This window comes from Neomonachus schauinslandi, chromosome 10, assembly GCF_002201575.2.
Source record: "Neomonachus schauinslandi chromosome 10, ASM220157v2, whole genome shotgun sequence".
NCBI lineage: Eukaryota > Metazoa > Chordata > Mammalia > Carnivora > Phocidae > Neomonachus > Neomonachus schauinslandi.
The window spans coordinates 127,020,282-127,034,043 of record NC_058412.1 but is presented as its reverse complement, the minus strand read 5'-3'; the positions used below and the strand labels follow the sequence as shown (position 1 = coordinate 127,034,043).

General features: G+C 46.0%; 1 protein-coding gene across 2 annotated transcripts in view; it reads left to right on the top strand.

The window, feature by feature from the left end:
- The window catches only part of UBE2V1 (ubiquitin conjugating enzyme E2 V1), a 32,026-nt gene continuing 18,264 nt past the window's right edge, over positions 1–13,762 (top strand). For both annotated transcript variants that reach the window (XM_021685892.2, XR_002480070.2), the window contains exon 1: positions 1–64. In XM_021685892.2, the coding sequence (XP_021541567.1) occupies positions 43–64 (22 nt within the window). In that variant the 5' untranslated portion in view covers positions 1–42. The remainder of the gene's footprint in view (positions 65–13,762) is intronic.

Sequence of the window (13,762 nt, the reverse complement as noted above, 5' to 3'; positions counted from 1 at the left end):
GGGGTGAAGAAGGGGCCGGCCTTCCAGCGACAGCGACGCAAGATGGCAGCCACCACGGGCTCGGGTGAGCTGGGGCGCCGGGCCCGGCCGGCCAAGGGGGCGCGGGCTTGGGCCGGGGACCGAGGACCTGCAAAGGTCCTTGCAGCGGGACCAGGGCCTCTGCGCTGCATCTGTTCGCTTGGCTCCGCGGTGGCGACCCGGGCGGCCTGAGTGGGGAGGAGGAGCAGGCGGTGGCCGGAAGCACGGGCGGGGGCCGGAGGGGCCTGTGGGCGGCGCGGCGGGGCCCACAGGCTCCCCTGGGCGGTGTGAGGGCCCCGTTGAGAGGAAGGACTGGGCCTCAAGGCACTGAGGAGGGGCCGGAGCTAGCGAGGGGCGAGCCTAGAGGCACTCCTGAGGAGACCGAGGCTGGGGGCTTGGGGTAGTTCAAGAGGTCTCTTAGGGGATGAGAAGGCTCCCCAAAACGGATGAGAGTTCTTTACTGAGTGCTAGAAGTCCGAGCCAGGGGGGAGCCTCGGGATGTCCGTTTGGCGGGGACTTCAGAGAACCCCTTAGGATGGATGGGAGAAGAAAACGGGATCTCAAGGGGTGACCGAGGATCCTCCATTGGTTAAGGGGACGGCTCCAGCGTTAGTTTGGGGGATGGGGTTAGCTGAAGAAATCTCTATGCTGATTGGAAAGGGGGCGTCTTGGGGTGGCAGTTTTTGGGGAAGGGGATAAGTGAGAAGGGAAAAACGATCTCTTGTATTCCAAAGGGAAATGACCCCGTCATTATCAGGCTTTATTTGAAGAGACATCTTAGGTTTTAGGAGGCAAGATCTGAGTGGGGTGGTGGTGGAAGCTTTCGATATTAGGTAAAGAACAGGTAAATTGGGAGCCCTGAAGGTGTCTATTTGGGGCGGGAGGGTCAACTGATGGAAGCTCCGTGCAGTGGGTGAGAATGGGAAAAAGTCCTGCTTCAGAGATGTTTCTTTTAGAGAAGAAAAATAGCCTCTGTTGGGTGAGGAAAGCATAACCTAGAAGTGTCTTTTAAGGAGCTTGTCACTTCCTAGCATTCCTTTGGATATTGGTAAAAGATATGTGGGTTCAGCTCAGAAGTTCCCCATTGAGTGGATGGGCATGGGGAGAGGAACAAATGAAATGAGAACTCTGGATGACTTTGGGGCAGGAAAGCTGAGCAAACCCCCATCTCCAGGATTCAGAAGAGGGAATAAGGGAGCTATACTTTGGGGGAGGGGAGTTCCTTCAGTCCCTTGTAGGTTAAGGGAAGCAGCATTTATTTTGAGACTTGATTCCTTGTTCTGCACTCCTAAGATGGGCCAGAGGATCAAATCCTGAAGGGTCTGTTTCAGAGTTAACATTCCACAAATGGGCATCAGGAGATGGACTTAGATGGCCTTCTTGAGGGGGTGGGGTAAAGATTCGCTGGGAGAGGTCCCCCAGAGGGGCTGATAAGGCAAGAGAGATTCTGGAAGTGCAAGTTTTGGGGGAAGACTGAGTGTCCCCCTTATGGTGAGGAGGCTGTACCCTGAGATACCTCACAGTGATGTTGGCCAAGGAAGTCCTCATGGATAGGGTGACAATGGGTGACCTCTGATGAAGGAAGTAAACAGGGCCACCAGCCTGGGTACTGAAATCCTCTGGCTAGTTAAGGCCATAGCATCAGCACTGTTAGGAGAGGCTTGATGACCTAAAGGGAACAGGGTGAGGGGAGTCTATCTTTCCAGGATGTTGCTCCTGCAGTATCCCAAGGAGCCAGCCTTATCTGTTACAGTGGCAATAGAATTGGCGGTAGGGGATCAGACTAAAGTGACCTATCACAAGCTGCCTTTTATACTTAAAGCAGTGGGGTCCCCCACGAGGGATAGAGGAGACCACACATCCTTTTCCTAGGTTTTGGTCTTAGCTGGAATAGTGCTGAGTCAATTCATTTTTTAAGATACTGCCACAGAAGAGAGAGGCTGAGTCAGGCCAGACTGCTGTGGGAAACTTCTCCCGATAACAGCACCCCTGTCAGGTTGCTTTGAAGTGGGGGGTACCGTGTGCCTGTCACAGCCAGCATTATGGTCATATTGCACATCAGCCCTGTTTGCAGTCACTTGAGATTGGCTGCCTACAATCTGTTGTAACAGCTACTTAATTCTAACTTCTTGAAGCCCTGCCAATTGATGAGTGCTTCGTAAATGCTAATGTAGTCAGATAAAACGTCATCAGCTGCTGTCTAGTGTCAAGAGCACTTGGCATGGTTCAGATAACATAGAACGGGCTTTAAGTTGCTCCAGATAGTGGGCTTCCCAAAAGTCCTTTGTTTATTCAATAGATATTTATTGAAGACCTGTTATGTCCCATGGCGAATAGTGGACAAGATGGACATAGCCCCTATCCTTGAAGAGCTTCCAGTCTAGTCAGGAGGAAAGCCATTAAAGGAGTAAATAATTAAGCCAATTTCCGACAGCAGTAGTGCTACGAAGGAAATTGTGTGATGTGAGTTAGAGTGTGTGCAGTGGTGATCAGGGAAGGCTTCTCTGAGAAGATGATGGTATTTGAACTGATATAAATGATGGAAGAAGCCAAGCCTGCAGTGTGTATCATAGGCAGGGTGGGTAGGGACAGTGAGTGCAAAGGCCTTGTGGCAGGACCAAGCGTGATATGTTGAAAGAACAAATTAAAGTCCTTACTGTGCATGAAAGGCTTGTTAAGGAGATGAGTTGGGGAGATACGGCTTTGGATTTTATTCAGTGTGGAGGGAAGCCATCAAAGTGGCTGGTATGAAGTAGGCATTTGGTAAATATTGAATGAATGAATCTGAAAATGACGGGAATGACGGGGTGCCTGGCTAGCTCAGTTGGTAGAGCATGCGACTCTCAAACTCACGTTTGTAAGTGCAAGCCCCACGTTCGGCATGGAGCCTACTTAAAAAAAAAAAAAAAGAAGAAGAGGGGAATGACAAGATTTGACCTGTGCCCCTATGTAGTGAAGGAGTGCAGATTACTGAGAGTCGAAGCTGAAGGGCCTTAAATGGGTTAAATCGAAATGAATGTTCAAGCCTCTGCTTTCTAACCCTGAGAAGTCTTTCAGGTTGGTCAGGGGCCCTGAAGCCTTCCTTGGTCAGGTTTAGAACACGCCACTTGATTAATCTGTGCCTCTAGTTGCCAGAAAACAGCTCTGAAGTCCTTGAGTTCCTGTAAAGGGCTGGCCTTCGTTGTTGTTTTGTTTGTTTGTTTGTTTTTTTAATGGTCACCACTGCTTTCAACACTTGGGTGCAACACCTTGCCACCTCCCTTGGTTCTGCAGTGTGTGAATTCTGCATAGTTCCTAGAGGGTGGCCTCTGAGAAGCCCACGAGAATCCCTCAGGATGCCGGTGCTGTGACAGGTGACTTCCTCCTGTCTTGGCCAGGATTGCAGGACCTCAAGTCCTTGGTTGCCAGGTCCTTCCTCTCACCCAGCATCCCACAGGCTTTCCTGACAGTTAACCAGAGACCTGAGTGCCAGAAGCATAAGCCCTGGCTGGGCCTGATTTTAAATTTGCGTTCACTGGAGTGGCCTCCTGTACACATTCGGCATATGCAAATTTAACCATATGGGCAGTGGAGGTTAAGTAGTCTTCCATTCCATTCAAGGGTGTTCCCAGAGAGCTGGAGATGGGAGATGAGAACCTGTAGTCTGTGAAGTTGGTCTTGTTCTGTGTGTCTCACCGTGTGAGTGTCTTGTTGTGCTGATTGTAGCCAGCTGCCTTTTGTACAACGTGGGCCCTCCGTTCCAGAGAACTGCCTCATGTACTTAGTGCTCAGCTGGAACAGTCTGCTCCAGTGATGGAGGTTGGTCCAGTACCACCTATTGCCCTCTTCAAGGATTCCCAAGGTTAATTTTGATGATTATGATTTTCCCCTTTGTGGTAACTTGCAAACCATGCTTTTCACTCCACCACATTCTCTTTCTCCCTCCCCTTCACTCTCACCTGAATTGTAGCTACAATACTTTGATAAAAGTGGAATACAACATGTGAAGTCAGGAATCCTCTGTTAAATTCCGAAAGGCCCAGTGAAGTACAGAGCAGTTTATTTGGTGAAGTAAACATCTAACACTCTAAAACACTTTGGAGTTTTCCAGGTAATTTGACTTACCTGTTACGTCATCTCCTCCAACTCTCCACAGCCCAGTGAGCTAACCAGAGGAAGTTTTACTGAGGGAGAAGGGTGGCTGAGTGGTGGCACTCAGACTAGAGCCCAGGGGGTTTGGCTCTGCCTCCCTCTCCAGCCTGCTCCAGTATCTTAGGAAAGAAATGGAAAGGCATGGATTTTTGGCATATGCTCTTCCTAGGTATTGGAGTGTTTAATCACGTGAGAGAAAGGGCTTTAATGAGAGGGATCTGCCAGCTGTAGCAGGGACCCTTTTTATAGCAGTCCAGGCCACTGTTTGTCTCATTCTGGGTAACCTGCTGTCCAGTGATAGTGAAGTCCATTTTTTTTTTTTAAGATTTTATATATTTATTTGACAGAGAGAGACACAGCGAGAGAGGGTACACAAGCAGGGGGAGTGGGAGAGGAAGAAGCAGGCTTCCCGCGGAGCAGGGAGCCTGATGCAGGGCTCCATCCAGGATCCTGGGATCATGACCTGAGCCAAAGGCAGACGCTTAACGACTGAGCCACCCAGGTGCCCAGTGAAGTTCATTTTTAAGGAAGCTCAATACTCGCTGGGCTTGGGGCTTCTCGTGTCATTCACAAAGTAGGGCCTTGTCTTCATTTATATGCAAGTCCTTCAGACTTTTTTTTTTTTTAAGAGGGTGGGGAAGGGCAGAGGGAGAGAAAGAATCCTAAGCAGGCTCCACACCCAGCACAGAGCCTGACGTGGGCTTGATCTCACAACCTCGAGATCATGACATGAGCTGAAATCAAGAGTCAGATACCCAGCTGACTGAGCCATCCAGGCACCCCCAGACTTCTTTTTAAAGTGCACTTCTAGGGCCTACTATGTACTAGTCAGTGTATTAAATTGAGTCATATTAAATGATCTTACTCCGCACAGCAGTCCTTCGAGACAGGCATCTGTCGTGAAGGTGAGAAACTGAGGCGCAGATCCAGTGACTTGTGGAGCTAGGGTGCAGAATAGTTCTGCTCCAGGGCATGTGCTCTTGGCCACATTATCAATCTTCCAGCCCCCATTACCTTCTCTCCAGGTAGGCATCTCACATTTCTTCAGTCTCTGGCAGGTCTTTTGACATTTCTGACTTGGCCAATTAGTTCTTTCACGGTAGATAGTCAGGGCCCTCGGGTAGGGTCCTTTCCTCATCCTCACATCCACCCATCACAAGTCCAGTAGGTATAACCCAACAAAAGGTGCTAAATCCTCCTCTCCATCTCCACTGTTGTCATTCCTGCCGGACCAGAACCATCTCTCGTCTGAAAGACTGCAGAAGCCAGCTTCCAGTTTTACCCTTTTCCAGTTCGTTCTCTAGAGGAAGCACAATGATCTTTTGCAGACTGAGAACAGAAACTGCCACTCCACTGCAGAAAGCCCTTAGAATGAAATCTCCTTGCACTTTGAATCAAATCATTCTCTTTTCTGGGGCCTAGAAGGCCCTCCGTGGTCTTGGTCCTGCCCACCCCCTAACCTCACGTGGTATCACGCACACCTCTGCTCCTGCTCTAACCCCTTCGGGAATGATCTGCCTCCCGTTCTTCAGGTCTCTGCTCTGCAGAGAGGACATCCCTGACCACCCCATTCAGTATAGTCTTCTCAGTCATTATTACATCTCTTTTCTGTTCTCTTCTAAAGCGCTCACCTTCTCTGAAGTTTTCTTATTTGCTTTCTTGCATATTTTCTGTGCTTTTCCACGAAGGCAGGATTCTTTCGTGTTCTCCACTGTTATGTCGTAGCACCCTGCCCAGTCCCTAACATAGTTGGTGCTCGGTAAATATTTGTTGACTGTCTCACCTTGATGTAGCCAGATATATAAATTTGACATATTTGGAGAAACAATGTGTCTGATAAGGCAGAAGCAAAAGTGACTCTTCAGCTTTTCAAAAAGGAAAGCTCTTGTCCTGATTGGTTGGTATTTCTAGAGGGACTTTAGCTAGACTTAACTCTGTCCTCTCCTTCCCTAACTGTCCTGATACCCACGTCTTATTCTTTGTCTCCACCCATCAGAGGAAATCTGATCCTTGTCCTTGGTCACCCTAGTGTCAGAGAAACCCAATGTCTCGCATTTTGTCATCAGCTCTTGTTGTCCCATCATCTGGACTGTAAAGACAGATTGCCACTGTTTCTTCCCCTAGATCAGCAGCTCTTAAACTAGTGTCCAGATTCCAGGATTGCTTGTTCAATTGCTGGCCTCCACCCTTAGAGTTCCAGAGTCAGTAGTTCTGTAGTGTGTTCTGGTGTTCTGGGATGGGGCCTGTGAATTTACATTTCTAGTAAGTTCCCAGGTGATGTGTATGCTGTAGATCTGGGGACCATCCTTGGAGGATGATTGCTGTAGAGGAGAGAACAGTTCTGCTCCTCTGGGCAGGCACAGCCAGACTGCACTTGCCAGTTGCTCAGGAATAAAAGTTACCTGCCCCTGACTTTATATCTGCTTTTCAGGAACATTGAAGCTGGTGCATCACCATGCAGGTCTCCTTATTTTCCAAAAACGGGAGTAGCACCAGACTCCTAGTTTATTTAGTTCACTGTCTTCCTTAAGTGCGCAACCAAACCAGTTTTAACTGGCAACTTTCTTCTCAGGAGAAAACCTTTGAGGCTCAGCCAGGCCAGGGTTTTCCAGGATTGGTGTGCTATAGTAGCTGCTGCTTTGTAGCCATGACTTTCCCAAAAGGTGTTTTAAAGGGCGTCACATCCATTTTGTACCACAAATACTTTAATATGTTGCTGTGTTTCGGATTACTGCATTAAATGTTTTACTATGACATGGTATAGGACCCTGTCAGATATTCATGCCTTTTCAACCTGGTTGTCATATTTTTTTTGTAATATCCTGCAGCTGCTGACTTTTCAGTTTATATTTAGCCAGAAGAAAAACTGGCTGACTTTTGATACTGACACAGATCCAGGAAAAATCTTTCTGGAAAGAATTCTGAAGTAACAGGACAAATATTTTCTTTTAAAAAATCTTGGACTACTGTGATATTTTAGCACCTTGGTGAAATTATCTTAACATTTTCATAGTTAACTTTTTAATAGTTTATTAAGATTAGCAGGAGTTCATTTTTACATCCTCTGTATTGTCCCTTGAAGCTGCTTCTCCAGCTGCCTTTTGGTGTCAGATTCACACACAAATATTAGGAATCTTAAAATTGAGGTTGATTCAGTGGATTAAAGTGCCATAGGGATTAAACATACATTGGAGTATTCGTAAGTTTTTCTGACCTGTTATGTTTCTGTTCTTTGGCATGTGTGGATTTAATTTTTAAATATATTCACTGAAATCTTTTGTTAATATTAATGTATCATGATTTTAAGCTTATGCCTTCCGTTCAGGTGGGATGATGTCCTAACTTGTGACTGATACAAGGCCTATAGGATCTCTGAACTCCACTTATATATATTTTTTAAAGATTTTATTTTTAATCTCTACACCCAGTGTGGGGCTCAAATTTACAACCCCGAGATCAAGAGTCTCACACACTCCACCTACTGAGCCAGCCAGGCACCTGAACTCCACCAGTATTTGGATTTGTGTCCCTGTATAGACCCTGAAGTTCTAGCACTAGGATGTAGTCAGGCCATTTGGAGTTAAATGCTCTTGCTTTGTAGAAAATATTGATGTATTAACTTTGGTTTTTTGTTTTTTTTTTATTTGAGAGAGAGAATGAGAAAGAGAGAGCACGAGAGGGGGGAGGGTCAGAGGGAGAAGCAGGCTCCTCGCTGAGCAGGGAGCCCGATGCGGGACTCGATCCCGGGACTCCAGGATCATGACCTGAGCCGAAGGCAGTCGCTTAACCAACTGAGCCACCCAGGCGCCCGATGTATTAACTTTGTATACAGTTCCTAAACAGCGTAGAATATCAGTAACGTGCTTTCATATATATTTTGTAAAACAAAGGTCATCTTGTAGTGAAGAATCCTTTGGCTTGTGTGATTTGAGTAAAAAACCAGTTTTCCGTCATTTAAAAAAAAATGTAGGTTTCTCTAAAAGTCTGTCATACTTGATTTAAAAAATAAGATTGGTTATCAATTTTTAATGATCTCAAAATAAAAGACATTAGGTTTCTCAGTTACATGGTATCAGCGTTCAGTGTTTTGGCCACAGTAGACCATGTTAGAGTTTATAGTAGGAAAGGAAGAGCTAGTGCTGTGTCTCCTGTCAGGAAACATTTATTGAGCACCACTGTATGCCAGGTAACACACCACATTCTGGGGAGGCAGGATTGAATGAGTCACAGCTCTAGCTCGAGAAGCTTCAAGAGTGAGTCAGACGATAAAAAGGAAAGAAAATAAAATGCAAAGAAAAAGAAAAGGTCCAGCACAGACATTGGGTGAGGGTAAAGGGATGTGGGGGAGGAGCGCTCTGAGAAGACCTCTGTAGACTGCGTGGCTTCCAAATTAAACCTTCTACTTCTTCTCAAGATCATTCCGAATTCAGTGTATAACTTTCCTTCAGCTACTTAAAATCCATACTTTGATAATCTTTCTAATATTAAGGCTTTCTTTTAATAGTGCTATGAATGTTTCCATGCTATATTTTCAGAAATAAACCAGAGTTAGAATTTTGTGACATGGAGCATTATTCGTTCTGAAATAAGATCCCTCGCTAACACCCAGCCACCCATTCAGTCAACAAGCATTTGAGCACATACTCTGGCAAAGCAACCCTTGAGGGGTTGAAGATTTAACAGTGAACAAGAGATAAAGTTTTACTCTCACGGAGCTTATTTATGTTCAGATGGGAGAGACAGTAAACAGCTAATGAATTAGAAATGAATATATTTAAAATGTCAAGTGGTAACCAATGCTGTGAAGAAAAACAAAGCAAGATAAGGGAATGGGAAGTTCAGCCTTAGTGAGGAATAAGAGAGCGAGCCTACCAGCCATTCAGAAAATCCCAGGGTGAGGCAGAAAGTGAAGTTGCCAGTTCCTTCAGGAACTGAAAGAAGGTGGGTATGGCTGAAGGAGGACAAGGAGCAAAGGAGTGGGTGGCAGGGAATGCTGGAGACACAGGTGGTGCTCAGGAGGCACCCTAAGGAGTCAGGTGTGTGCTCGGCCAGGAGAGGGCTGGGAGAGTGACAGAAGCGAACTTACTTTAAAAAGCTCACCGTGGAGACTAGACTGTAGGTGTAGGACAGTAGGCTGAGCAACCCGTGGGGATGCTGAGGGAGCACGGACGACAGGGATCACAGTGGACATGGCAAAAATGACCATATTTGGAATATATTTGGAAATGGACTGAGTATGGGGTGTAAGGGAAAGATTTCTCATCTTGACTCCAAGATATTTGGCCAGAGGAATCTGGTAAATGTTTGTGCCATATACTGAGATTGGGGAGTGGGTGGTTTTGGTAGTGTTTTTTTTTTTTTTTTTTTTTTTTGAGGAATACAAGGGAGTTCTGTTTGGAAGTGTTTTAAGTTGGAGAGGACTCATAGGCCTCTAAACCGAGATGTCAGGGAGGCAGTTAATTGGAAATGTAAATTGTAAAGTCACTACCAGCCTCCTAGGTCTGGGTAAAATCGCTTGGGGGTGGGGGAGTAGAATAGACAGAAAAGGGAAGGTGTGCAGACTGTGCCCTGAGGCCAGGCAGTCAATATTTGGAGGTCAGGGAGGGGAGGCCAAGGACCCAGTGAGGTAAGAAGAGAACCTGAGGCTCAGGGAAGCCCCTGGAGTTGCCACTGGAGCTCTGGGGTGGGGGCTGAAATCTGCCCCAGGATTTGGCCTAGAGAGTGCCCCTGGTGCCCCTGGCCAGAGCTGTTTTGATGCGTGACTAGACAGAAAGGCTGATTAGGATAGGTGCAGGTAAGGTGGAGAATGACAGACAAGGAGTCTAGACAACCCCTTTGAGGTTTTTTTGCTAAGAAGGAACAAAGAAATGAGACGGTAGCTGGAAGGGGTATGGGATCAGGTGAGGGATTTGGGTTTTTATTTTATGAGGGTGATACAATGTGTTAATGAAAGTGATTTGATAGAAAAATTACTCTGCCAGGTATTACACGCAGTGCTTTATAGGTTTTATCTCATCGATTCTTCCTTGCCCCGCATAGCGTCAGGGAGTGATGGTATCCCTCTTTCGAGGCTCAGGGTAGCTGGTACAGCCACACACACAGCTAGATTGCTAGGAGACTGTGGAGCCAGGACTTGGTCCCAGATCTTGCTCTTAATCCTCTGTGGAGAGATTATAGGATTTTCTCTGGAGCGCACTCTGATTCTTTTTTGTGGGAGATAACTTAGCCATTGCTCTGATGAGCATTAAAAAATGGAATGGTATGGGGCGCCTGGCTGGCTCAGTCAGTACAGCATGCAACTCTTGATCTTGCAGTTGCAAGTTCAAGCCCTACGTTAGGTGTAGAGATTATTTAAAAATAGAATCTTGGGGCGCCTGGGTGGCTCAGTCGTTAAGCGCCTGCCTTCGGCTCAGGTCATGATCCCGGGGTCCTGGGATCGAGCCCCGAATTGGGCTCCCTGCTTAGCGGGAAGCCTGCTTCTCCCTCTCCCACTCCCCCTGCTTGTGTTCCCTCTCTCGCTGTGTCTCTCTCTGTCAAATAAATAAATAAAATTTAAAATAAATAAATAAATAAAAATAGAATCTTAAAAAAATAAATACTAGAATGGTAGACCAGGTATCTTCATGATTGTATGTTTGTGACATCTAAAGATCATTATACCATACAAGGAAGCATGGGTGACCTTGTGCTTTTCTTGGGGGGGGCGGGTACAGAGTGAGCACACAGGAGAGAGAGAGAGAATCTTAAGCAGTCTCCATGTGCACAGCGCAGAGCCAGACACAGGGCTGGATCTCAAGACCCTGAGATCATGACCTGAGCTGAAATCAAGAGTCAGGCGCTTAACTGATTGAGCCACCCAGGCGCCTGTGTGCTTATTTTTTATAAAATGGGGTTTGCATACCGTTTTATCCTCTCCCCCTACCTCCAGTTACGGATTTTTCAACAAATACTTATGTAAAGCCTGCTGTGTACAGGCCAGTTGTTTTTTGGGGTTTTTTTTGTTGTTGTTTTTTAAAGATTTTATTTATTTATTTGACAGAGAGAGAGCGAGAGCAGGAACACAAGCAGGGGGAGTGGGAGAGGGAGAAGCAGGCTTCCAGCAGAGCAGGGAGTCCGATGCAGGGCTCGATCCCGGGACCCTGGGATCATGACCTGAGCCGAAGGCAGACACTTAACGACTGAGCCACCCAGGCGCCCAGGCCAGTTGTTTTTATGTCACATTGTAAGAATGGGAACCACTACCGCAGTCATGCAAATTAGTATGTGCTGCCTTAAATCTCTTAACATTCCCTTTTTTTTTTTTTTGAGATTTTATTTTTTTATTTGACAGAGAGAGCACGAGCACACACAAGCAGGGGGAGGTCAGGCAGAGGGAGAGGGAGAAGCAGGCTCCCCACAGAGCAGGGAGCCTTATGTGGGGCTCGATCCTAGGACCCTGGGATCATGACCTGAGCTGAAGGCAGACGCTTAACTAACTGAGCCACCCAGGCGCCCCTCTTAACATTCCTTCAGTTTCCCATCTCTTGGCCCCTTGATAAGATGTTCTGCCACAATATTTGCTTTAAGCAAATGCTTCTGGCTTTGCATCCTGAGACGTTGATGGTTGCATACCCCTAACCTGGCCTCTCATCCTTCCCAGCCCACCCTGAACATTACTCAGGAGATTCACCTTATCTCTCGTCCCACTTGGAGCCTTCTGCGGCTCCTGCCTAGTGACCCTGGGGATAAAGTCCTGTCCCTCTTGGTAGCGTGGCCCCACTTCTTTAGCTTTCATCAGATTCATAGGGGTCTAGGACCCTCACAAAGGTTAAGAAACATTGTCCTGTGATAGGTTATATTTCTCTCATCCAGTTTTGATACTGTTCTGTTCTACTGAGTGTTGTATGTGTGTATCTTGTTCTTTTTTTTTTTTTTTTAAAGATTTTGTTTATTTATTTGACAGAGAGAGACACAGCGAGAGAGGGAACACAAGCAGGGGGAGTGGGAGAGGGAGAAGCAGGTTTCCCGCGGAGCAGGGAGCCCAATGTAGGGCTCGAGCCCAGGACCCCGGGATCATGACCTGAGCCGAAGGCAGATGCTTAACGACTGAGCCACCCAGGCGCCCCTGTATCTTGTTTTCATAGTGAGACTTTATACTCCAGTTGGGAGACTCCTGTTTTTATTTCTTTCATAGCCCCTCAAAGGTCTAGCATGGTATTGGATAAGTGTTGGGTATTATTGCACAGAAAGAAGTTGTGTACGTAGATGTTACTGACAAATTTATGTATAGGGAAATTTTGACAAGCAGGTAAAAAGCCTAGCAAACTTTTTTTTTTCTTTTAAAGATTTTACTTATTTATTTGAGAGAGAGAACAAGCAGAAAGAGAGGGAGAAGCAGGCTCCCCGCTGAGCAGGGCGCCGGAAGCAGGGACTCAATCCCAGGATCCTGGGATTACAACCTGAGCCAAAGGCAGACGCTTAACCGACTCGCTACCCAGGCACCCCCCCAGCAAACTTTTTAAATTGCAGTCCTAAAATGTGTGGACTTTTTGCTTGGAAGTGTGGAGTGAGAGTTTTACACACATTAAACATGGTGTACCCCAGAATGGTGCCTTATGAAATGTGTGGATTTTTTGCTTGGAAGTGTGGAGTGAGCTGAGTTTTATACACATTAAACATGGTGTACCCCAGAATGGTGCCTTACCAAATAGAGTTCAGTAAACCAGTTAACTAGGTGCTAATTAGCCACTCCTGTGTAAATATCAGAAAAAAACTAAGTGAATCACTCCGTAATTTTATAATTCCCTGACTTCTGCTAGCTGTTATTATTCTCCAAACTCTGCTTTTAGTCAGTTTTTGAGTAAAAATAAAAGTCTATGTCTTAGTAAAAATGAATTCAAAGTGACGGTTCCCTTTTAAAGCTATTGAGTTTGTGGACTTAAACTCTCCAAGGTTTAGCTAAATAAAGGTTAACAGAGTACTTAACCACCCAATGCCAGATTAGCACAGTGTTTATCAATCTTTACTTACCCTTTCGACAGAACAAAGGGTTTTAAATACTTTCTGAGCTGAATCTAGGATGTTAGGGATCAAAGAGATTCTTGAGAACAATTAGGTGTCCCCACATGTACAGTGGTGGTCCATAAGCAGAACTTGACCCACAGATAGTTGGTTAGACCAAAGGAGTGACTGTCCCCTTTGAAAAGGACATGTATTCTCCAGCTCACCTCAGTTCTTAATACTCCCTATTTTAAGCCAGACATTAAAGAAAATTTGTAAAGCCATCCTACTCTTCTCACTAATTTTCTTTTGTTCTTTGGAAACTAGTTACCTCATAAGATACGTTATTTATCTCAACACGTGATGATTTGTTGTAGTTAGTTTTAAATGAATTAAATATTTTTTAAATTTCTCAGTTTTGATTTCTGATTTGGCAGATATCAATAGCAGTAACCCACATAGACAAAGACTCTTTGAAGTCTTCAATAATTTTTAAGAGACTATAAAGGGGTCTTAAGACCAAAAAACTTGGGGCGCCTGGGTGGCTCAGTTGGTTAAGCGACTGCCTTCGGCTCAGGTCATGATCCTGGAGTCCTGGGATCGAGTCCCGCATCGGGCTCCCTGCTCGGCAGGG